Source organism: Myotis daubentonii, chromosome 11 (assembly GCF_963259705.1).
Source record: "Myotis daubentonii chromosome 11, mMyoDau2.1, whole genome shotgun sequence".
NCBI lineage: Eukaryota > Metazoa > Chordata > Mammalia > Chiroptera > Vespertilionidae > Myotis > Myotis daubentonii.
This window is the reverse complement of record NC_081850.1, coordinates 78,291,529-78,317,062: the sequence shown is the minus strand read 5'-3', so window position 1 is coordinate 78,317,062 and position 25,534 is coordinate 78,291,529. Positions and strand designations below refer to the sequence as shown.

The 25,534-nt window shown below is 59.1% G+C and overlaps 1 protein-coding gene across 1 annotated transcript in view; it reads right to left on the bottom strand.

The window, feature by feature from the left end:
* Positions 1 to 545: 545 nt before the first annotated feature.
* The window catches only part of ASS1 (argininosuccinate synthase 1), a 43,066-nt gene continuing 18,077 nt past the window's right edge, over positions 546 to 25,534 (bottom strand). Inside the window, exons 10-16 of the mRNA XM_059658331.1 lie at positions 21,792 to 21,882; positions 18,866 to 18,950; positions 18,044 to 18,108; positions 10,715 to 10,846; positions 5,647 to 5,803; positions 2,114 to 2,179; positions 546 to 835 (exon numbers count right to left, since the gene is read on the bottom strand). Coding sequence (XP_059514314.1) covers positions 790 to 835; positions 2,114 to 2,179; positions 5,647 to 5,803; positions 10,715 to 10,846; positions 18,044 to 18,108; positions 18,866 to 18,950; positions 21,792 to 21,882 — 642 coding nt within the window. The 3' untranslated portion in view covers positions 546 to 789. The remainder of the gene's footprint in view (positions 836 to 2,113; positions 2,180 to 5,646; positions 5,804 to 10,714; positions 10,847 to 18,043; positions 18,109 to 18,865; positions 18,951 to 21,791; positions 21,883 to 25,534) is intronic.

Sequence of the window (25,534 nt, the reverse complement as noted above, 5' to 3'; positions counted from 1 at the left end):
CAGCTCTGGGTAGGTGTCCATCGTGTTCCAATCAGACAGGACCAAGGGGGCGGGGTCACAGCACACACGTGGCTAGTTGGGCCCAGTTTTGGGAAGGAGGTAGAGGGAAGCTTGTAGGCCAGGTGGACACCCGAAGCGCCCACTCAGTTCTGCGTCTGCTTTTTCTCTCCCTTCCCCTGGGGCTTCTTTTTACTGCGGGTTCTTCCTCCTCCATTCTCGGTAGCTCGCGGGGCACTGTGGGCGGGACAGCTCCCAAGCGCCACCTGAACGCTTCTTGGTTTCCCTGGCACGTGCCACAGGGCCACAGCTGGGGACAAATGCCAGGCTGCTGGCTATAGGTGGACCCAGGCGGGCATTTCTGGATCCCCCATTTCTTGCCGGAGGAGAGAGGGGTCGATTCTTCCACATAAACAGATTCTCACGCAGAAGGCGGCCTTTGGGGGCACTTCAATCACAACACACAAAGGCATGACGGACTACACACGTGCGCACACACGCCCTCACACTCTTGCCTCTGTCTCTGCAGAAATAAAGAAACAAAAGACTAACGTACCTTGTTTTTTATTTGTCATCTTATAGCTCCCCACCATAGCCACCCCCCACCCTTCCCCTCACTGACCACTTCTGTAGGCTACAGGGGACTAGGGAACAAAGCTGGGGCCTGGCACCCCCACGAGGCTGCCAGCCCCGCCCCGGAGAACAAGTCACAACTACAAATTATCACGACAATTAGCGCCTGTGCTTGGGAGATGGGCAAAGTGAGGAGGCCCAGCCTCATTGTCAGCTGGTCTATTTGCCGGCGACCTTGCTCTGGAGGCGATGATATTCCTTCAGCCTGTAGACCAGATTGGAAACAAAGAGAAATGTAAATGAACAATAACAACACGCACTCCCCTCAATTAATGCAGGCAGAGCTGGGGCCTGGGGGCAGCTGTTTGTTAAGACGTGTGTGAAGTTGTCCTTTTTCCTCCTTCCATTCCCTCTGCCCTCCAATCAGGATAATGCAATTAATTTATTTTAAGGGGGGGGGGCGCACTGCTTGTCATTGTTAAAGACAAAACATTTAACTGGCAATGGGAGACAGGAAGAGGCCATTATGAAAACCCACTGTGTTTGGAGACATTTAAAAGGTTTGTAGTCATAAAACACAGAGAGAGGGCAAAGGAGGCAGGGTGGTGGAGGTAGCTGACTCCCAGAGGGAAGGGTGTCCGGGGTGGTGGGGCTGGATCTGAAGACTCTCCCCACCTTGCCTGGCTCTGGTAGGAAATGGTGGTGTGTTCCTGGCGCATGTGTCCAACGCCAAGCCCCGTGAGAAGGAAGTTGGTGATTAAAACCCTTCTGGACTCAGCATCCCGGCTTCCTAGCTGTGTGTCCATGGGCAAGTTACCTAACCTCTCTGGGCCCGTTTCCAGAGCTGCATTTTGTGTAAGAATTAAATGAGACAACCTAGGCGATGCCTGGAAGTGGCTTAGTCTTTGGTAGCTGCTGGCAATCAATGCCCCGCTTGCCCCTGAGCATGCCAGCCCCAGGGTCACGCCCAGGCAGAGGGCCCGCTGTCCGGCTCTCCCCGCATGCTTGATTTCCATGAGCTCCTACCCCACTTTCCCTGCACCTGTGAGCAGGCACAGTTCACCACTCCACGTGGGAGTCCCGCGTTCTGAAGGGGTCTGAGAGAACCCCGCAGTCAGGGTCTGAACCCAGGTCTGAGGTTCAGATGTGTGCCTCCCCCTTGGGTCACGGAGAGCCACGTGGCTAAGATGGCTCCCAGCTGGACCTGCAGCTCAGGTATGGCGACCTGAAGGCAGGAGCCGGCCAGGTGACCTGCTGGGGCTCCCAGGGGAGTCCCTGCAGGTGGAGAGGGTGTCAGTAAACGTCAGATTCGAAGGGTAGGGCCCCAGAATCGGGAACCCACGTGCCCAGGACCCTTTCGGCTGTTACAGGTGTGCCTTCTGGCCCCGCTGAGAGCGGGAGCAGGCCCCGAGGATGCTGTGGATGGAGGGATGGGAAGGCGGGGCTTGTCCAGCGCAGGCAGCAGCCGGAGTGGTCAGGCCCCAGAAAGTCTGCTCCCCACGCCTGGGGCGCTGAGGACCCGTCAGGGCCCAGAGCTCCTCACCTCAGGGAGTTGATGTTGATAAAACCGGTGGCATCGATCGGCTCGTAATCGCCCTGCACGTTCATGCTGCAAGGAGAGAGCAAAGCCTGTCAGCACCCCCGGCCTCGTCCCCGCACCCGGGGGACACCCGGCGCTGCACAGCTGGGAAGAGCAGGTCCTCCAACAGCCAGAGCACCACGTGGGTAAACCGAGGACATGTGCTCGAGCCGGCTCCGCCCTCGGGGCTGTGGGGGGTCCAGGAACAGCGATGGAGTCCAGGGGCTGAGGGCCCGGGGAGCCCCGGGCGCACACGGGAACAGCCTGGGATCTGCACAGCGGGTCCCTCAAGCTTCAGGGAGGCTCCTGCACCCAGGGCAGGATTTGCCCAGTCACCTTCCACCTGTGTGTCCAACCAGCCAGACCGTCTACTCCACCCTCACACGGGACCCCCGCCCCACGCCAGGGTCATGGAAAGTGCGGGTCAACCGTAGCTGTACGCACGGGACAGATGTTTACCTTCGTTCCCCACCTCCGGCTTCCACCCCCAGAGTCGGTAGTTGGGAGCTCCCCCTAGTTGCCCTCGGAAACCCTTTTGAGCCGCAGTCCTGCAGGTTCGCTACCTCCTTGTGCGTCCTAGCACCCCGCTCCCCACCACAGAGCTCAGGGCCAGCGCCCTGCCTGCGCCCCGGGCTGCGGTCTTTCACTTGGAAATGGGGCTCCACGTGAAACCATACGGCTGGCACCTGGCACCTGGCATACGGACCGGGCAGACTATTGCACCATTCGTTCGTCCGCTCATTCATTCATTCAGATATTCATGAGGCACCGACTGCCTGCCTGCCAGGAGCCGTGCCAGGCACCGAGGAACCGGAGCTAGATAAGCACAGTGCCCATGGGCGGGCAGACGGAAGCCACCGATCACCTGTCAGCTCATCAGGACTGTGGTAAGCTCTTTGAGGACAAGTTGAGGGCGCTGTGGTCTCAGGTCTGACTCCACAGGGCCTCCCTCCATCCTCTGCGGGAAGGGGGACCCTCCCATTTCTCACGGGCCCCTTCTTAGGCCCTGCCCTGAATCAGCCCCTTGTCCTCCTGTCTGCAGAACTCCAGCCTCAGGACACAGCCGGTTCAAGGTTCTCCTTGACAAGGAGGCGGCCTGTCCCCTCAGGAGCCTTCTCCGGGAGAGGTGGGGCCGGGAGGGGAGGGGACAGGGAGTGCCACCATGCTGAGCCCCCCAGGCTGTGCCTCTGACTGGCTCTTTGTGGACTTTTTACAACAACAAAAGTGGGATCTCTGGCCTGCCCCCCACCCCAAACTTGTGCCCCCTCTGCCCTTGCCCTGACCTTCATGGGGCTTGAAGCTGGTACACAGAACTCCCACGCCCCCACCCCCCTCCTCTCCGCCTCTGCCGGCCCCTCCAGGGCCCAGCTGGCTAAAGCCTCCAGCCACCAACCAGCACCTTCCCTGTGAGGGGACACGACGGCAGACTTCAGAGGGCCTGCAGCGTGGCACCCCTCCCCGGGCAGAGGAAAAACTGGGCCAAACCAGAGCAGCAGCCTAGGTACACAGGCCTCGCACCCGCTGTCCGCTCCCGCTGTCCGCGGATCCCTGTGCTCAGCCTGGGGGCGGGGCTGGGGGAGAAGGCAGGAGCCCTTCCCCGCCTCCCAGCCTGTGCATCTGTCCTTCCACCCCGTCTCCTGTGGCAAAACAACCGCCCCCCCCTTCCCCAAATGGGCCCTCTGGACCACCCCACAGCCTCGCCAGGTGAGGGCCCCGGCGGGGCAGACTTGTCCTGCGAGGCCGAGGCTGCCGAAACGTTCCCAGGGACGTTTCTCAGGAACCGACAAACCTCTTTTTCAAACCGAGGTCTGGGGTTGGGGGGTGGAAAAGAGTTTACAATGATTTTTTTTTTTTTTTACCTCCCCTGACAGTCTACAGAAAACCTCTGTGCTTTTATTTCTGTTCATTCGAGTGGCTCTGACCTGCTCTATAATTACGTTACTTTCTACCTACTGTGCGCGGCATTTCCAGTTCTGCTACCTCTCGCGGCTTCCTCGCGGGGCCCTGTGACGCTGTCACTCATGGGCTTTCAAGTCAGCGATGTAGAAATCAGAAAGAAAAGGGAACTCGTCGGAGACACAGTGAGAATAAATGCTCCTGCTTTTCTCTTTTTTTCCCCTTTCCCTTTTTACTTTATTCATTTAATCTCCCTGAGTGAGACTCTAAGGCTTAATGAAGGGTTGGACAGATTATTAGAGGCTGTTGACTTGGAGGGGGAGGGAGGAAAGAGCCAGAGAGAGAAAGAGAGAAGATAATTTGACATTTACCCCGACTGATCTAAACTGATTCGGTTATATTTATGGCTTATAAAGTGTTTAGAAAGATTGAAGGGGGGAGAAACTCAACATGGCAAAGAGAGGGGAAGAGAAAAATTATATTGACTGCCAAACAAAACTCGTGCTGTAATTCTCACCTGGCCCCCGGGACGGGGGTGCGGGCCTCAGGCGGAGCGAAGCTGGGCCCGGAGTCAGGTGCAGCTGTCTGTCCCCCAGGGGTCTGTCCCCACCTCTCAGGTGACCCCCAAACAGATGCCTCGCTCCTCGGTCAAGGCCACTCTCATTCACGATGCAATCACAGGCACGGCTAATGAGCATCTGCTGGCTACCTACGACCCAGCCCCCTGGCCTCGCCACCCCGCCTGGCGTGTCGTGAGGAAGCCCCAAGGTTCTCTCCTCGCTCCTGTCCATCTCACTGACCCTACAGGCCCCTCTTGGGTCAGAGGACATCGAGATGTCTACCGCTGCCCACTGTCCCCAACCCATCTTCTCCTCGACGCGACCCGCATGTCCAGGTAGTCCTCTTGGCCTGTCTCGAAGCAAACCCACCCCCAAGCACGCTCTTTCCTCAAGAACATTCTCAACTCAGCATCTGCCACCAGAAGGTACCCGCTGCCCGTGCCCCAAACCCAGGCTGAGGCGGGACCTGCCCGCCTCCCTCCACAGCCGAGCCCTTTGGATTCCACCTCCTGAATACTGGCCAGATCTGCCTGCTTCTCTCCTTTCCTAGAACCATCAGCCTGGCCCAGGCCACCCCCAGGGCCCAGGCAGCCCTGGGTGCCACCCTCGCCGCTCCTACCACACTCAGATCCACTCTCTAGAGCAGCCGGAGGGGCCCTCGAAACACACCGATCCGATCACGCCCTCCCTTTAAGATCCGGCTCTCGGACCCTCACGCTCCGGCCCCTTGTCCCTCGCGCTCTTGTGGTGCCCGGAATGTTCCGGATTCTCCCCAGGCTCAAAGCCTTGGCACGGGACGAACTCTTTTGGAGATCAGCTCAAAGATGACTTCTCAGTGACCACGCCAGAGCGCCCCGGGTCTCCCTCCGCACAGCCGGGGCCACGGTTCCCAACTCTACATCCGGGCGATCCTTTGATTGGCGCCTCTCTCCCCACCCCCCTGCCCTGCCCGCGCACAGGCACATCTCTGATGAGAAAGCCAGTCAGAAGGGGCACTGGCATCAGGGCATGAGCCAGAGGGGGCAGGTGGGGGACACCTACCTCACCAGCTCCTCGTTGTAGAGGGACAGCGGGGACTCCCGGCCGAGGATGTACACCTGGCCCTTGAAGACAGACACCTGGACTTTCCCCTCCACGCGCTCCTGGGACTTGGCGATGCAGTGGCGGACGAATTCACACTCAGGGCTGTGCCAGAAGCCTGAGGGGAAGGAACAGGAGGGCGTTGAGTTCCGGCGCCGCGTGTCCTTGCGAACGACCACACCCAGGGATGAGCCGAGGCCCCCGACCTGTGACCTTGTGGGTCAGGAGGGACACTAACCCGCTGGGGTGAAGGGACCCCGTCCTTTGCCCACAGGGAGCTGTTTTACGAGGACAGGAGACCGGGCAAGACTCAGGCTCGTGTCACCCGGGCCCAGCAGCCGGGTGGCAGTTTTGGGGGCAAGAAGACCCTGTGTAGCCCTGACCGGTTTGGCTCAGTGGATGGAGCGTCCGCCTGCGGACTGAAAGGTCCCAGGTTCGATCCCGGTCAAGGGCATGTACCTTGGTTGTGGGCGCATCCCCAGTAGGGAATGTGCAGGAGGCAGCTGATCGCTGTTTCTGACTCTGTATCTCTCTCCCTTCCTCTCTGTAAAAAATCAATAAAATATATTAAAAAAAAAGAAGACTCTGTGTATGTGGCCTTCACGCCTGTGTCCCCATTTGTTGAGGGGGTGACTCAGTAGCCCCCTCCCGGGCTGGTGGGCTTCCTGCGGGTGGAGGCCCTGGGTTCAGGGGCTGCTGTGAACACTGGTGTCTTGACCAAGAGCCAGGAAGAGGCCCACCCCCAGGCTGGGCAGGCCCCTCAGAAATCAGCGACCTGACTTCTCCATGGTGTTATATTTTCATGCGCAAATGTGGGCCCAAGCTCTGACTCCTCATGAACAGCCCGTGAGAAACCTCCCCCAGATCACACAGCTGCCAGGGGCCTGGGCCGGAGCATCCCGCCAGGGCCCGAGAAACAGGAATACCCCCCTCCCCTCCCTCCTCACTGCACCCACCCGTCCCCAGAGCCCCCAGAGCCCGGAGGCCAGGGGAGCTGTGCTCAGTCCCCAGGAAGGGCAGGCTCAGACCGGGAACAGCGGCTCCTTTCTAGTTGCTGCCGAGGGGCCAGCAGGCGGCTGGCCAGGGTTGGGGGAGGGACAGGACGCTGGAGGGGTAGGGTTTCTCTGAAATGGAGCTGGGAAGGTGAGCCCACCTGGGCAGCTGTGGGGCCAGATGGCTCGTGATCTCCTGCCCTGATAAAAGGCCGGGTCAGCCGGGGGTCTGCGCTATTGTTGGGGCTCCAGGCCTCCAGGGGCATGGGCTGGGGCTCTCGGTGGGAAAGGGGCCGGGCCGCCTCTGGGATGGGGCCGGGGGCTTGCAGAGGTGGGGGAGGCCGGGCAGGAAGAGAAGAGGTCAGGGTCCTGCCCAGTGACCTGTCACTTGAGTTCACATCCCAGCTCCACCTCGACAAGCACGGTTATCTCTTGGTGCCTCAGTTCCTCGCTCGCACGAGGAGATGCTATTACTGAGCACTCCCCAGGGGGCTGTGTGGGTGCAACGAGAGGATGCAGGCATTTGAGACTGAACACGGCCTCCGCCAGCCCTCACTGTATCCAGGAGGCAGACACCGGAATGGGAGCTTGTGAGTGCTCCTGACTCAGTCTGGACCAGCGGTTCTCAACCTGTGGGTCGCGACCCCTTTGGGGGTCGAACAACCCTTTCACAGGGGTCGCCTAAGACCATCGGAAAAACACATATATAATTACATATTGTTTTTGTGATTAATCACTATGCTTTCATTATGTTCAATTTGTAACCATGAAAATACATCCTGCATATCAGGTATTTACATGGCGATTCATAACAGTAGCAAAATTACAGTTACGAAGTAGCAACAAAAATAATTTTATGGTTGGGGTCACCACAACATGAGGAACTGTATTAAAGGGTTGCGGCATTAGGAAGGTTGAGAACCACTGCTCTAGACCCTTGCGGGTAGGGGACCCCAATGGCACCCCCCCCCATCTTTCTGACTAGGTCGGGATGATTAGACTGTTAAGTTCCCGGGCTGAGAGATGGGCATGGAGACCCCTGTGGGAGCACCTGGCCTGGGCTTTATCACAGGGTCTCCAGTCTTCAGCTCAGATTTCTTTTCCCAGCAGACCCAGCCGGGGGTGGGAGTGGGGGGCAGTGAGCTTGGTGTGCTGCATGGGGGAGACTCTGCAGGTCCCAGACCTGGGCCAAGCACTGTACTAACGGGGATGACAACCCTCTGTGCGGGTTTACATTACACCCATTTTACTGCTGAAGAAACTGAGGTGAGGGGAGAGGAGGCGAGCCATGCCCCCAGATGAGATGGGTCCTGAAGCTGGGGTTCTGCCAGGATGACCTGCAGAGTGGGGGCAGGGTCTCCCGGGACCGAGGCTGCTCTTGGAGGGAGAAGGTCATGCAGGTAGACCAGGAGGTTTGGGGGTGGGGCAGGAGGAGAGGGAGACAGTGGGCATGATAAACAGGGCCTCTAGCAGGGGGCTGAGGAAAACAGGCTTCCCTGGCCTCAGTTTCCCTGACTGTGCTCCGAGACGGCAGGGGCCCCGGGGAAGCCAAGCGCCAGAGCGGAGTGGCGGGCTCTATCACAGGAGCTAAGTAGACCTGGTGCCCTTTATTTACAGGAGGGGAAACCGAGGCTCAGGGAGGAGAGAGACCTACCCAAGATCATAACCCAAACAGAGGCGAGGCCTCTGTCTCCTGATGCTGCTCGGAAGCCACGCCACGCCTTTGCCGTTACTTCCTACACCCGGGAACAGCGTGCCGTGCCAGGCACTGTTCTAGAAGCTTCGGAAACATTCACGCGTTTGGCCCTCACTACAGGCACAATCATTATCCCCACTTTGCAGATGGAGACACCGAGGCACTGGGAGGCCAAGTGACTTGCTCAAGATGGTCCCTGGCCTAGAACATCTCTGGGAGAAATCACTCAAGCAGCCCCTCTGAGCTGTTGGGGGGACAGGCTGCTGCCAAGGCCAATCTTGACATCTTTGGGGGGCAAGGACATCAGGGGCACCTGGCAACGTGAATATGAATAACGCCTGCCCGGGGCATGTCTCCGGGGCCCTCACACAGCCCCTGCTCCTCCACCCTGAGGTTTACGTCCTTTGAAACCTCCTAATAGCTGTAACTCATTTTGGGATTTAGAGCGCTCGGCGGGCGACAGAGCAAGAATACAGCCCAGGTGCTTGGTGGACATGAGCCCACAGCCCAGGGCCACGCCGTGCCTCAGACACCCAGGGCTCCCCGTGCCTGCGCGGAGCCCCAGGACCACCCCTGCTAGCGGCCCAGCCTCTGACCTCCCCCTGGGATCTGCTGGAGGGGCTGAGAGCTACGCCTCTGAAGCCACCTGTCCTGGGCCCACAGCCGCCCCTCCGCAGCCTGACCCCTCAGACGAGTGTCCTCACCTGAGGCTGGGGCCTGGCCCCTCCTCAGCCGTGGAGACACCCCTGTATGGGAGCAGCCCGGCCAGGTGCGCGCCCCTCCATCGCAGCCTGCCATGTCCTAATGGCTCTCCCGCTCCAACCCAAACCCGCCTCCCAGCACTGAAACCCTGGGAGCAAGGGCGTCCGCAGGAGACAATGGCATTTAAACACCTGTGTGTACCTGGGCAGGGGCCCCGCTTCAAAGCTGCCGGAAACAATGGGAGGAGAAACGCCGCCAGCCAATAACCACAGTCTTCTTGGAATGCCAAGATGAGTGACAGTGGTTAGGAGGGTCCCCTCCCCCAAAATCAAAATCTCCGGGTGCAGTAGGGGTGAGGTGAGCACGGAGGCTTATCCAGGGAGTTATTAACTATTAACTAGAGGCCCCAGTGCACTGAGTGGCGGGGGGGCCCTCAGCCCAGCCTGGACCTGCTCACAGTCTGGGAGCCCTCGGGGGATGCCTGACTGACAGCTTACACCGGCTCCCCGCCATGAGGCTGGCTTGTGGCTGAGCGGTGCTCCCCATGTGGGAGCGCACTGACCACCAGGGGGCAGCTCCTGTGTTGAGTGTCTGCCCCCTGGTGGTCAGTGCGCATCATAGCGACCGGTTGTTCCGCCGCTTGGTTGATTTGCATATTAGCCTTTTATTATATAGGATATTAACTTTCCCCAGGGTCCTGACATCCAGGCCCCTGTGCCTGTCAAGATTGGCCGCAGGCAGCAGCCTGTCCCCCAGTGGCTGTTTGGTGAGATTTTTCTAATCAGGGAGATATGAAGGGCAGAGAGCAGGCTGCCAGCAAAAAGTTTTTGGAAAGGGCTGGGCAGTCCTCTGCGCTCTGTGGGCCATGTGGTCCCTGCTGAGACGACCTGTGAAAGGAGCACGGCCCCACCCAAACACTCCTCAGTCACTGCACCCCTACAGAAACTTCCACGTGTCACAAAGGGGTATCATTTTAAAAAATGTTCCCCAACCACTTATATATAAACACTAGCCTTAGCTCATGAGCTGAACCAAAACCGGTGATGGGCCAGGTTTGAGGACTGCGTTATACAGCGTGGGGTCAGAAGGCCTGGGTCCCAACCCCGTGACAACAGGTAAGGCCCAGAAACTCAGTCTCCTCGCCTGGGAAGTGGGAACCCGCCCGCACTGCGTGCTCACGTCACCCACGCACGGGCTGGGCACGTGGCGGTCCCGGCGATTCCTCGGTTAAGGTCCGGCTCACACGCTGCCCGGGCCTGGGGCCGAGCTCTGGGTTGAGGCAGCCTTTCCCTTGCTTAATGTAGGAGCTCCAGGTTCTGCCTGGAGACAGCCTGGCCTAGGGTCACACCCAGCGAGGCCACTTCCTGTTGTGTACCTTTGTACATGCTGCTTCCGCTCTGAGCCCCAATTTCCTCATCTGTAAAAGGAGCTGGCTGCTCCTAGGAGAGTTGGGGGGACCCCCTGGGACAGCGCTCGGGGGACCGGCACCTTTACGCCCCGTGAGCAGGGCAGGGCCTGGCATCCCCTCCTCGCTCCCTCGTCTCCTGTCCCCACTTGACCTCCTTTGACCTGCTAGTCTGGGGCTGTGGCCGTGGGCGGGGTGGGCCGGAGGGGAGGGGCAGCGGCGGGGACTACGCACCGGTGTACACCAGCTCGGCGAACTTCAAGCCCAGGCCTTGCTTGATTTTGCGCACTTCCCGGTCCATGGTGAAGGCCTCAATGTCTAAATGAGCGTGGTAAAGGACCGTCCCCGCTGGGGTCTCGTAGATACCTAGCCATTTTTCCAGGCAGGGGGAAAAGGAGGAAAAAAGAGAGAAACACATGAAACCCAAACTGTCAGCAAATGACAAAAAAAAAAAAATAATAACGACTCGTCTGACAGGAGACAAGCCGGTCGGACCCATTCACTCCCAGCTTGCTGCAAAATGCATCTGTCATTATGTTCACGCTGGGGCCACGACAGTCCACGCTGCGGCTTGCGGAGAAAATGTCTGGATGCCCCCCCTTTGAAGAGGCCGCAGACGCTGGAAAATGACAGGGTTCGGAGCTGCCCCCCTCCTTCCCAATGCGTGCCCACCGGCCCGCGGCTGAAAACCTGTAATTAAACCGACGACGGAGGAGCCCGGGGCCCCAAATATCCCTTCCTCCCTTCCCCCGGGGAGCCTGGGAAGGGATGCTGTGCGCACACGTGTCCCCGCGTGTGCACGCAGGCCAGGCCTCTCTCTGCCTGTGGCGCCGTGTCTCTGCAGAGCGACCCTGGCCTTGAGCTGCACTCCCAGCACAAGCTGTATCTGCAGGGCCGGGCTGGGGCCCAGAAGTCCCCTGCCACTTGCACCTTTCCCGAGAGGGCTCAGCATTGCTGTGTGACCTAGGCCTGTACCGGCGGGGACACCGAGGCCTGCGCAGGGACCTGCCCAAGGTGGGGCTGGAAACTGAATTCAGGCCCCGAGGCCCTGGCTGGTGCTGTCTGCTGCGCTGGGTCAGCCGGCGATGCGGGCCCAAACCCACCGTCCTGCTCAGTGCCCTGCCCACCACCTCAGGCTCGGTTCCTCCATTTGCTGAACAGCCTGCCTGGACCAGACGGGAGGAAGCAGACCTGTGGTGATGTCCGATGGGCAGCGCTGGGCTCCACGGGAGGACACGAGGCACCGAGAGGCGGGGTCGCCCACGCACATGGCCAGAGCCCTGTTGGCCCAGCGCCGCGGCCTCTCGAATGAGTTCACCTGAGCATGTGCAGCTGACCCTGTTCAAACTGCCCCATCCGACCCAATGGATGCTACCCCCCCCGCCCCCCCCCGCCCCCCGCCCCCACGAACGCTACCCAGGAAGTGCCTTTTCCTCTCCACGTCACAGCCTGAAAGGGGCAAGTTTTCAGTTAGCCTGACAATGGACCACCATCGCCTTTCCAAACTCGCTGCCGCCTTAAAAACACACACCAAAAACCTCGAAAGGATTTGCACACCCGTGTTCATAGCCGCGCTGCTCACAACAGCCAAAAGGTGGGAGCCGTGGAAATGCCGGTCAGCGGCCGAGTGGATCGACATGGGTCCAGCCACACAAGGACACGTTCTCCCCCGGCCTAAAGGGCGCTCTGACCCCGGCTGCCGCGGGGATGTGCCCGAGGACACGATGCTGAGTGAGAGAACAGCCGCGGAAGGACAAGTGCAGCGCGATTCCACGGACCTGAGGCCCCCGGACGTCAGATTCAGGAGACAGAGCGGAGACTGCTGGCTGCCAGGGGCGGGGGGAGGGTTGGCGGGGGCGTTAGGGTTTAGTGGGGGACAATTTCAGTTCAGAAAGAGGAGAAAGTCCTGGAGATGGATGGCGGCGGCTGCACAACCATGTGAATGTCCCGAATGTCACTGAACTGGACACTTAAAAACGATTAAACTGGTAAACTTAATGGTATGTATATTTTACCTTAATTTTAAACCATCCTTTAAAAACTGCAAAAACTATAAAGGAGACTGTTTTCAACTCTCAAATCCAAAGGAGGTTGAGTCATGGGACCAGCCAGGAATTCCGCCCCCTGAGGACTCAAGTCTGGGGATCACAGGAAAGTCCCAACTCGGAAGCACTTGGCCTTTTAGGATCACCCCGTGTTCTCCCAACTTTTAGCTGCAAACCCAGGATTCCAACAGTCTCCAGCAGGCGCCGGGCACATGGACCGAGGAAAGCCCTTTGCAGAGCCAAACGTGTGCTGAGCGTTTGGGAACGTCCGCCTCCAAAATGGCCACAGCAGCCACAGTGCTAAAGCGGTCAGTGTTCCAGCCCCAGGAACTGTATCCCCAAGAATAAAGCCGTTTCTCAAGAGTCGCCTAAAGCAAGATCATGTCCAGGCCTACGGTCTCCTCAGCCGGGCAGACTCGGAACTCAGGATTCATTGGTTTGGGAAGACTTCTGATGATTAGTTTCACCACATTTTGAAAAAAACAGCCCACACACTGGCAGTCCACCCCCCCACCCCCCCGCCATCGTGGGCAGGCCGATACAGCCGGGCTCACTTTCATTCCTGGGGAACCTGTCCCCTCCCCTCCTCCCCATCTTCCTGGCCTTGGCGGGGCCAGTGTGGGGCATGGGGGAAGCTGTATTTGCAGGGCCGGGGCTGGGGCCCACAAGTCCCACGCCACTTGCCTGAAGGTACGTGCCCAGACCCTCTCTTCCTACTCTCACCCCACCCCGTGGGGCATGCGTACTGATGGCTTTGTCTCTAGGCAACTCCCCAGCATCGCCTCCCAATAGTGCAGAGAGGGCACAAGGCCGGTGGCGTGCTGTCCCCGAGTGCCTGGTGGGCAGAGCTACCCCCTCCTGAGCCCGCAGAACCGGCCTCCTGGCTGTCGACCCTCCCAGGCAGCCACGGGACACACCAGCACAATTAATATTCCTGCTCCTTTTCTACGAAGGTGTTAAAGTTAATTGTGACTGATCAAAAGCTTGTTTTCTGGTTGCTGCTGCTGCTGGTGTGTGTGTGTGTGTGTGTGTGTGTATGTGTGTAAGAGGGAGAGGGAGAGGGAGAGAGGGAGAGAGGGAGAGAGAGAGAGAGAGAGAGAGAGAGAGAGAGGATCTTAAGATCTCTGCTCTCCACAGGGGTAAGGGTAGATGATTTCTGTGTATTTCTTCTGGAGAAAAAAAATGACTAAAAAAACCGGTGACAGAAACCTGATGCTAAAAGACTATGAAGACTATGGATTTGGGGCTTTTGACAGTCAGCATACAAACCACTGAGCAAAAGGAGGAGGAAATGACAGCTGAGACTCGGCGTCGCGTGGAAGAGACAACAGACATCTTCGGAGTGACACGCACAGCGGTTCCAAGTGTCTATTTTCATCTCCCCGTGTTTGCAGGAAAAAGACAGAGGTGTCAGCAGTTCTCCGCGGAGCGGCTTCAATCACACCATAATTACTGCGGGGGGCAAGGGGGGGCGGGCAGGAGCTGGGGGCGGGGGTGCAGGAGACTGGACCAAAGAGGAAGAGGTGGGGACCAAAACAGCTGCTGCCACTTCCATTCTCATCGGTCCCCGAGGCTGCCAGGTTAGCCCAGACTGAGCAATTTGGCAGAATTGAGCGGGATCCGAACTCAGCCGGAGTCCGGGGGCGGGGGCGAGGGCACCTGGACCAGAGGCTCTGGTCCTTGGGGAAAGCGGAATCCAGAGGGAGAGATCTGGAAACACCCGGGGAAGGGAGGTTGGCTGGAGCCCAAGGACTCCCCTGGTAGGTACCAGGGCCAAGGAGAGAGGCAGTTGCTATGGTGACGGGGAGGCAAGTGATGGTGGGACTCTAACCATCCTCTATGCTCCTGGGAGTCAGGGTGGGCCTCTAGGGCTGGCTACTCCAGGCCTCTGCAAGGGCAAATGCCGTTGCTCTGCAGATCTCCCGCCTTTCTCCACCTGGAAGGTTCCATGTGTGTGAAGCTTTTGGTGGATGGGCAGGTGGGTAAGTGGGCAGTCAGCCCTTGTTCCTTCTGAGCCAGAAAGTAGAGGAATAAGGAGGAAGTTAGACGAGGGGAGGGATGGGTTGGTTGGAGGGAGAAGGTTAAAGAGTGAAAGAGAAAGAATAGAGGGCAGAGAAAGCGGGCAAGGAGGAGGAGGAGGAGGGGGGGGGGAGGAGGAGGGGGAGGAGGAAGGGGAAGGAGGGTTGAGATCTGGGGGGCCAGGCTGGGAGAGGAGCAAGGTGAGCGAAGGACATGAGCTGGCTCCTTCCCTGCTCTCCTCCTGCCTGCCTTGCCCCCCTGCTCCTCCCCACTGATTTCATTTACTTCACTTAATTAGCCCCCCTCCAGAGTTAAAAAGATAATGTGATAATGACGATGTGAACAGCCACAATACAGCGAAAGCTACTCCAACTGCGGCTTCCCCAGCCCCCTGCCCCCTGCCCCCTGCCCCCATGGCCCCCGATGCCACTGAGCCGGCCACCTCAGACCCAGCGCACCGGCACTGCCCAACTCTCTGACACCCCAACTCCTGGGGGAAAAACACACAGAAAACCAGCCAAATAAAAACAAGAAAACGAAACACAACACAAATAAACAAGCCCTTAACGAATTGCAATTATGAGCTTTGTAAAATCGATACAAGTGACATTTCCCCTTGTCACAGAGACACGGACAATAGTCCTCCTACTCTGCCCTCAATAGAGTTGGCAATTAGCAGCCTCTCCCATTACCGTAGACTTAATAGAATCCCCGTAGCGGGCGAATCCATAGTGTCCCAGTTTATTGCCCCGCTCTTTCCTTCTCGCTACAAAGCACTGGGCGTGGAGAAATAACAAGATACCGCCTAAAATTAGGAAACAGTTTTCTTCTCTCACCTCCCAAACCAAGTAAGAATATAGGTGACTTAGAACTTCCAAAGGGAGATGACAACATCACCTCATCTTCCCTACCGTGGAGGCTGGAGTTCAGAGAGGGAGAGCAACTTGCCTGAGGCCACACAGCAAGTTGTGTGACGGCATCCTGTGCTTCGAGGCCCCCTCGGGAACACACACACTACTTGGGCGGGGTGCAGGCTCTAGGGCAGGCATCTGTCCCTCTGGTGCGTGGCATTCTTACCAAAGAAGTCAGAGCTGCCTGCTAGGCTCCTGGCTCTGACCTGCAATGGTGATGGCGCCCAGTTCTGGGGAAAAGATGGAGTCTACCACCCAGGCTCAGCACCTGCGGTGGGCCAAGAGCTCTCCAGATTTGACCTAACACAACCCATTTCACAGGAGAAGTTGGGGTTCAGGGAGGCTGTTGCTTTCACAGTGGGGATGGAGCCAGGATGGGGACTCAAGCTGGGCACCAAAGCCTAGGCCCTCTATCCCAGTGATGGCGAACCTCTCGAGCTTGGCGTGTCAGCATTTTGAAAAACCCTAACTTAACTCTGGTGCCGTGTCACATACAGAAATTTTTTGATATTTGCAACCATAGTAAAACAGAGACTTATATTTTTGATATTTATTTTATATGTTTAAATGCCATTGAACAAAGAAAAATCAACCAAAAAAATGAGTTCGCGTGTCACCTCTGACACACGTGTCATAGGTTCGCCATCACTGCTCTATACCAACCTCTGCCAGGTCCCCAGGGGTTCAGCCCCCATCAGATCCAACCCACCACCCAACTGGCCACCTGGGGCACCTCCTACTTTTCCTACTCCTCCCGATCCACCTTCTCTAGCCCATAATCTACCGGTTGATGCCTATTCTCCTGCCACCTCCTCCTCCAGGATGTCTTCCCAGAATAGTCCAGACCAGGCCTGTATCACTACCTCCTTCAGTTCCAATTTGCTTGGCTCTCCCTGCCTAGCAGGAGGCCACCTCAGAGTGACCTCAGGCCAGTGCTTGGCTTCCCAATAAGGAAATTCATTTTCACCATAAATATCAATCTTGATAGACTGGTCAGGACTGCCTGATGCACGGAGACACATCCACAATCAACTAGTGATGCCTGCCAAGGGCACAGAAGGGGCATGACAATAAGGCCCTTAGTGGACCCCTCGAAGCTCCCAGGGGAGATAGGTTGCCCTGTCCTTTCAGCATCCTCCTGGGGCCACCTCCCCTGCTGCAATACCCGGGCTAGAACCTGGATGGGCCACACTCCAGACTAAAGCTCTTAGCCCGTCTGGATCTGGGGCATCCGTCCAGGGCCTGCCGCCCCCGTGCCTGTAACTTCGAGCCTCGCTTTCTCGTCTCTACATTGAGGGTGCTGGTCTCAGGCTCCCCAAGGTCCCTCCCAGGTCTGCCTCGGACGGCTTACATTGTGAGGGCTCCCAAGGGCAGACTGAGACAAAAGGGCTTTTAATCAGATGTGAATAGAGGTAAGAGACAAAGGTAAGAGAGGGTAAAAGGCAGCAGCAGCTAATCAGCACTATTGTTCTCCGCAAGGCCTTTCCAAGAGAGTTTCAATTAGGTTGTTTCCATCACAGCCCAGCCCCCCAGAGGAGAGGCCGAGGCCCCTTGCCACGCCCCACACTTCTGGAGGCAAACCCTAACAGCTCAGAGCCCCAAGGATGGCCTCCCCGCACACGCCTATTGCACGCACCTGGGGAAACAGGCCCAGGAATGACAAGTCCAAGGTCACTGGGCAGGGCAGGGCCGCGCTGGGGTGAGAACCCCAGCATCCTGCCTCCCGCACCAGCCCCTTTTTCCAACAGCTGAAATCTGCCATCAGCCCTCTTTGGATTTTAGGATATTCGTTAAACGTCTTGAAGGGCAAAGGCCATGGTGACACCTCGGCCTGGATTTATCTGGTTGTGTTATCTTTTTAGATCGGCCCTAAGCAAAGCGATATGAACATCTGCCAACACAGGGAACCCCAACCCCACGGCTGTATTTAAAAGTTCAGGTACCCAGTTCCAGGGCTCTCACTATTGAAAGCTGGCCCCCTCCCGCTTGGAACTCCCAGACCCACAGGGAGCCAAGACCCCCTGGTATGGATGGGGAAACTGGGTCCTCGAGGGGAGGGTGTGGTGGCGATGATGGGGTGAGATACTAAGAGAAGAAAGGGGAGCCTGCTTGGGGTCCAAACTCTCCTCCCTCCTGGCCTGGCCAGAGGCGGTAGGGGCTGGGCAGTCTAGCCGAGGTGGCAGCCCTGGCCTAGAAAAGCCCCCACCCACCACCTCCGGGCTGCTCACAGCGCCTGTGCAGCCCACGGCGCCCTCTCTGGCAGGACCCCCCTACCTGCCAGCCGGCCTCCGTCCTGCCTTAATGATACCAAATCAGCCCTGCACCGTCTGCCTCAGAACCGGGCCCAGAAGAGCCTGCCCTCCTCGACCCCCAGGCTCCTCCCTGCCCTGGGACAGCTCTTCCCACAAAACCCTCCGAAGCCAGTGGCAAGGCACCCTCCACCCCCATCTCAGGAGGGAAACTGAGTCTGGTGGGGGTGAAGGGACTGGCCCAGTCACCGGTGTAGCAGGGGAGTCGCAATGCCTGAACGGGACGGGGACCTCCGGGGCCTCCGGGTCCGAGGCCGGCCCCAGGGGGGGCAGACTCACCCCGGGACTTCATGCCGATGAAGCGGTTCTCCACGATGTCGATGCGGCCCACGCCGTGCTTGCCCCTGTGGGGAGAGCGGGTCACTCGGGGCCGGGCGCTGCCACGGCCCGGCCTCGACGCCACCACCCGCGGCCGCAGTTTGGGCCCATCTGGGCTATGCCCGCCCCAGGGCCACAGGCAGGACGCCAGGCATTCCATTCCCTCAGACGTCCTCAGACGTAGAAGACTGTACACGTGGGGAAACTGAGGCCCAGGCACGGAAGAGGTCGCTTGTCACAGGGTGAGTTTAAGGCAGCGGTTCTCAACCTGTGGGTCGCGACCCCTTTGGCGGGCGAACGACCCTTTCACAGGGGTCGCCGAAGACCATCCTGCAGATCAGATATTTACATGACGATTCATCACAGTAGCAACATGACAGTGACGAAGTAGCAACGGAAGTCATTGTATGGTTGGGGCACAGCATGAGGAGCTGTATTGAAAGGGCCAGAAGGTTGAGAACCACTGGTTTAAGGCGTAACTGCCGTGACCTCCCCATTTGGACCTTGCGTGGCACCAGCCCCAACCTCTACTCATCGTTCCTGGTCCCAGACCCAGCTGAGAGCTGGAGGCGCCAGCGGGGCTGCTCCGAGGTGCAGGAGACCCCTGGGGCGTTACCTTCCAAGACAGGGCCGCAGGGACCCCAACCAGAGACAGGGGGGCGGTGGCCAGGCTGCCTGTGGGGCGCAGGCCTGGCTCCGGGGCCCCTGGGCAGGACCACCAGCCGCAATGGCCGGCCCGTGCTGGCCACAGACGGCGGTTCGCGGGGCGGGGCGGACACTCACGCGATCTCGTTCAGGTACACGAAGAGCTCCAAGGATGAGCGGTGGGTGGTGCCGTCCTTGACGTTGGTCACCTTCACGGGGACCCCTGAGGCGGGAGGGGAAGGCAGTGGGCCTGGGGCTGGAGCTCCGGGGGAGCCTGGCCTGCCACCCCGCCCGCTCCCTCCGCCCGCAACGCCTTAAATGGATGTGACAGATATGGACTCCAAATGACTCCGTGAAAAGCCCTGTGCAGGTTGAGGCCTGCTGGGGGGAGCGGAGGGGCGAGAAAGCCCCCCGGAATGAAAGGGAAAATGCAATAAAAACGCTCTCCCCCACCCTTCCCATTCTCCTTGCCCCTTTTGCATTTAGGGGCTGTGAAATTGGAACCAGGCCCTGAACTAATTGAATTTCACGCTCCACCATTGTCTTATGCCAGGAGCACCTTCTGTCCCACCAGTTACCGGGGGGCCGCCCGGCCGAGGTGCACACACACACACACACACACACACACCCTGCGTGTCTGTCAGGCAGACCGCTGGCCCCCGGCCCTACACCCCAGTCCCGCACGCAGCCATCTGATTGATGGGGGTGAGACGGTGCCCGCTCCAGCAGGCACCCTGAATTCTGAGAAGTGGGGTCTGGGGTGGCAGGAGGGCAGGAGGGAGGCGGCCGCTCGGGAGGGACCGAGGGGGGTGGAAGGGGGGGGCCAGTGGGTGGGTTCGGGGTTGACTTTGAATAGCAAGGGGCACTTTCTCGAGCGGTGTGAAATGAGCAATAAATGTATTAGGGGGCTAACAAGAGAGCTGTAACAGTGACAAAGAAAGGCTGTTCAAAGTTGGCGGCTAATCCCCCACCCATCTGCCCAGCTCATTACCATGGAGCCGGCGACCGGGTGCCAATCAGGGCTCAATAGCGGCTTTCGAGTCTTTATTAGCCGGGCGCCGCTCAGAGGGGCTTCGCTCAAGGCGCTGTCAGCCGCCCCATTCTTCACCCCCATTTCCAGGGGTTTTATAACTTGGTTGTAAATTGCTATTAAATGTAAGTCTGCCCAATAATGAACCTTAAGCCCCTCTTGCCACCCCCCGCCTCTCCCCGGTCCCTTTCTCTGCCTCCTCCGCCCCATTGTCCCCTCCCTCGCCCAGCCGTGGACGGGGCCTGCCCCAGAAAGGGGCTGACATTGTTGGTGCTGCTGCCGGAGAAAGCCTCTTAGCCTTTAAAATAGTTAATAATTAGATTAAAACTTCAAATAAATTAACTAGCGGGTGAATGGGGACTGGCCGGGGACGGTTCCTCCCGTCTATTTTGTTCCAGACAGTCCCCGAATCATGAAAATGGATCACGTTTCCTGTCCGGCTCTCTCACCCCCATGGCTCTCCTGAGTTCCTGGGGGGTCGTGGCAGGGGGGGTGGGGGACTACCTGGGTCTGCCCCACCATCTTCTCAGAGATGATGTCCCAACCGGCTGGGCCCGACAGAGTGGGCACAAGAGGGACTTAGCGCTCCAGTTGCCTTTAGGGGCCTCAGACCGAGAATCCTTAGGTGCCCAAGTGCATGAAACTCAAGGGTGTGAACAAATGGGGAGGAAGAGCATGCCCGCTGTCTCGGCAAGGCTGCTGGGAAAGGCCAGGGAGAGGCAATAAGTAAAGTTCCAAGAGCCTCCATGCCTCACGCCCTCTCGGTTTCTCAAACTTCTGCCCAGTATACCACCTCCTCCAGGAAGCCTCCCTGATTTCCCCAGCCTCCTGGAAAGGCCCTCTCCTCCCACCCGAGCCTTTAGCCCAGTGGTCGGCAAACTCATTAGTCAACAGAGCCAAATATCAACAGTACAACGATTGAAATTTCTTTTGAGAGACAAATGTTTTAAACTTAAACTATATAGGTAGGTACATTGTTATTAACTTAATTAGGGTACTCCTGAGCTGGCCTTTGCTAAAAACGTCCTCAATCTGGGGGGTCGACCTCAGCGAACGTACCCCCACTTCTTCTAACACCACTTCTTCAAAATAGACTCGCCCAGGCCGAAAACCGACTTCTGCGCATGGGCCACGAAGTTTCAATCGCACTGTACGTGCGCGCCCGCACGTGGTATTTTGTGGAAGAGCCACACTCAAGGGGCCAAAGAGCCGCATGTGGCTCGCGAGCCGCAGTTTGCCGACCACTGCTTTAACCCGAGCCTGGTCCTGCTCCTCCCATGACCAGGTATGCCCTGCCCTGCCTTCCCCTCCGTCCACCAGAGCTAAGGGTGTCCCTGGTGCCAGGGCTGGGCACCCAGGCCAGGCCAGCAAACACTTCTTGGTGAGAGCAGTGAGGATGGAGATCAGGACTCAAGCAAGAGTGGGGTCTGGACCCCGGGTTGGGGCGTGGGCGAAGCGTCAAGCAGCTGACTGGGGGCTAGCTGAGGCTGTAGCTGTGGGGTCAGTGCGGCCCTCGGGCCAGCTCTCTAAGCCGAGTGACTTCCCCAAAGTGGCTGCTCGGGCTGGAACGCTCTCACAGTGAACCTGGCGCCTGTGAGCTGGTGGACAGCAGGCGAGGTGCCTTCCTCCCAAGCCTGGAGGCTCCATGGGTCTGAAGGGGGAGGTGGGGAGCCATCGACGCCCCTGCCTGAACTCTGACCTCCAGAAATGCAGGAGGGGTGCCGAGGGCTTGTGCCCAGCCCTCCAGGATGCAATAAGGAGCCAGGGCCCTGAGCCCACCCTCTCAAGCTCTGAAGGGTGGCCATCTACCTCTCTTTTTAAAATATATTTTATTGATTTCAGAGAGGAAGGGAGCGGGGAGAGAGAAGCATCAATGATGAGAGAGAATCATCGACCGCCTGCCTCCTGCACACCCTACCCTGGGGATGGAGTCTGTAACCCAGGCATGCGCCCTGACCGGGAATCGAACCGTGACCTCCTGGTTCATAGCTTGATGCTCAACCACTGAGCCACGCGGGCCGGGCCACCACCTACCTTTCTTGAACTCAATCTCAAGGACGTCAGGGGTGTTGGGCCCTTTGGCTGGGTCCTGGGTCTTTGTGTACAGGCCTGGAGGGGCTTGATTCTGACAAAGGACAGCAAGAGGTTAGTGCCCGGGGTGCCCAGAGCCACGTCACGCCATGCCGGACCCCGACTCCCTGCACCCCACCTCCTGCAGAGATCACCACCTCTCTCCAGAAACGGGGGGCCGCTGGCACAGTCCAGCAGGCCTCCCCGCCCCCAGCCCGAGCCAGCCCCGCTTGCCAGGGGCCTGGGAAACAAAGGGCTCAAGAAATCAGACAATTTTTCCCCTCAACTTGATCTCATCTCTTCCTTCGACGCCCCCACAGCTGGAGGTAGAATACAGCAGGAGAGGAACAAGTCAGGCAGGAAAAGGGCGACTCTGGAGGCGCGAGGCGCATTGGCGCGCTTCCCGGGAGCGGGCGCGCACGCTCTCGCCGGCTCCCAGGATTGGGGTTGATTCTGCACTGACCGCAAAGCTAATGACTACGCGTGACCCCAGCAGGTGCTCCAGCGAGCCGAGCCGGCCCCGGGTCCCCGAGGTTAATACTCACAGGGAGAAAACAGAAAAGCAAAGCAAAAACCCATTTGAAAACACATCAACCCTTATGTATATTTTTCCTTGGGCGCGTCAGAAAATGGGCCTCGCGTCTCCACGCAGCCACGGAGGGCGGCCGGCTGCCTGGAATTCTCAAAATTCCCTCCTGTCTCCGAGGCCTCGGCTCCCCGCACCTGCCCGCCCCCCCCCCCCGCCCCCCCGGGCTCTGGCTTGGACGCTGTGCCAGTGGGACGGGGCCCCTCGGGCCTGACTGCTCATGGCCTGCTGTGGGCACCCCAGGCCCAGCCGTTGTCCACCTGCTGACATCCGGGGAAGTGCAGTGCCCTAATCTTCGCCTTGAAAACCCTGCAAACACTCCCACTGCCCTGTCCATGCAGGTTCTTTCGAGTCCTTCCAGCACCCAGGCAAGCACTGTTACCTCATCTACAGATGAACACAGAGGCCGAGGGGGAGGGGCCGTGGCTGCAGCCAGGGCAGGGCACCCACCAGGTCCTCCACAAACATGTGCTGGGTTTCAGGGCGGTGGAGTCAGGCCTCAGGCTTGGGGCCTGGGACAAGCGGCCTCCCCCAGTTGGGCCTCTGCGGCCTCGTACGTAGGATGGAAGAAATGACCTGCCTGTGACTGTCTGACCACTTCAGGGAGAGTCTTTCCTGGCTGTGAAAATCACCCAGGAAAATGCCAGCAAGGCCTGGAGCCAGCTGTCCCCAGCTCTGCAGGTGGGAAGGGCAGCTGGAGTGGAGCCTGGAGATGCCCCCTCCAGGATGGGTGGGCCATCAGAGCGCCTTGAGGGCACTCGGCCTGTTGGCTCTCTGGAAGGGTGAATGGCCACCCCAGTTCCCACACCCCTGAGGAACCCCTCAGTCCTGGGCACGATGGGAACTGCCGGAGCCCCTGGCACCTCCAAGTGTCATGTGACTTGGGGCCAGCCGCATTCCTTACCGTGTCCACATGTGGGGCAGGAACAAGGACCCAAAATCAACTACAGCTACAACTGTCATTTGAACTACGTCCTTAAGGGCCCCCAGCCTGATGTCTCCACGGACCAGAGAGAAAATCAAGGACAAAGAAGTGATTGTTCAAATCAGACTGCCTGACCCCACTGGTGTGGGAGCCAGTCCCGGGAAGTCTGGACTCCCTGTCCAGTGCTCTTTGCACCGCCCCATGCTGTTTCCCAGCCGTTTTAGTGACCTGAGGGCTGAGAAACAGCACGAGGGGGGTGGCCAAAGACAGCCAGCGTAGTTAGGCATGGGGGCAGGCAGCTGGGGGGTTCAGAGAAATGCTCCCCAGCCCCACTGCGCCCCACTGCCCACCATCCCTGGGCAAGTGAACCCGAACTTGGGACTCTGGGTGACCAACACGACTCAGCAGCCTCTCCTCACTCGCCCAGGGCTCCTCTCTGTCCCCCCAGTCCAGGCTGAGCTCAAACTGGGGTGCCAGCCCTGAGCACCCAGAACCCTCCACCCAAGCCCGCCTCCCTCCCACCCCCACCCCGCTGTGCCCGACCCTCTGCTTGTCCCTCTCTCCTGCCACAGGATGGGAAGGTTTGCACCGGGAGGAGAGGATGCAAGACCCCGAGGACAGCGCCCCAGCCCTCCACCGGGGAAGTAGGAGGCAGCCGGTGGCGGCTTCCGACACCCTGACAGCGCCAATTAAAGAAAATAACTAAATAGAAGTAAAGCGACATTTGCTTTGCATTCCAAGGTGGCTCACGCTCTCCCTCCTCAAAGCCCAGTTCAAATGACAAATAGTTTGTAGCTGAGTATCAATACCATCTACTTATCCATCCCAGCGGGAGGGCTCACTTCCAATGTCATCTGGGGGGAGGCCGTTGGGGGGGAGGGAAGACAGTGAAGAAAAAAAAGAGAGAGAGAGGGGTGGGGGGCCGGGGGGAGCAGGCGAAAGAAAGCATGAAACAGGCCGAGGAGGAGAGATTGGGAGCAAATGGCCCGTGAACTGAACCATGATGTAGAGGCATGATCGATGCTGTGGATGGTTTATTCATCCGTCAGATATGGCGGCCGGCGCTGAATGCCCTCTTTCACTGTGGGCCCTATGAAGTTAAAGCAAGTAAATTTCTATCTTTCTTCGCATTAGCTGCCTCATTGCTCTTCAATCAGCCCTCACGGAGGCAGAAAATGGCTCCACCATCTGCCTCCACACCCTCCCTTCGACGGGTCTCCGGCTTTTTTGGGCGAGGGGGAGGGGGCCCAGGCCCCCGAACTGTCTCCCCAGCTCCTCCCCAGGGGGCCGGGCAGCTCAGGGAGCAACGTGTCTCCCAGGCCCCTCACTGCTGCCCCTCCTCCTTTCTGGGTTCAGAGGAACCGCCCCCCCCTCCCCCCCCCCCCCCACATCAGATCCAAAGACGCACGGGGGACCTGGGGCAGCCGGGAGCCGCGGCCAGCAGGGCCCTCACCCTCGGAGGGCCGGCTGCTCCATGCGCCGTGGCGGGAAGGTCTCCCCCTGGGCCCACCCAGCCCAGCCTGTCCTGATGGAAGGGGACGGTGGTCACTTCCTCCCAAAGGTCCTGCGGGGGGGGTGGGGGAGGGCAGACCCCCAGCCCCAGGCCATGGGCAGGCCAGCGCCTTTCAGACACCGAGTAGGGCGGCGCTGTGGTCCCCCACTGTCGGCGCTGTGGTCCCCCACTGTGTGCATGAGCGGCCGGAGGCTCAGAGGCTGAGTGACTTGCCCAAGGTTGCAGAGCAATGGAAGCAGACTTGGGGTTCAGACCCGGGTTTCTGACCTCTGGGACCCACACATGAACCTTCCCGCCTTGACCGGGTGGCGGAATCCTTAAAGAGACCCTCCCTGACGCTCACTTATCTGCCCACTGTCCTCCCTAGACAGGAGGCCTGGGAGGTGGGGGAGCTGCCGGTCACACAGGGACTTGCCCCCCACCACGGCTGTTCTCAGCTCTGCGCCCCAGTCCCGAGGGGAGAGCCCACCAGCCGCTGGGAGAAGGGTGGGAGCGCTTTCCCAGCATGCTCCGGGCCCTGCAGGCTGGAGGGCACCCTGCTTTGAAGCTGCTCTGCCCGCTCAGCCTCCCCCGCCGCCCTGGGCGCTGAGTGACTGGCTAATTAGGGGTGGCTGGCCTGAGTGTCGTGGGGTCAGCAGAGCATGAACTGGAAAAACCTGTGGCCAGCAGGCAGCAGCCTCATG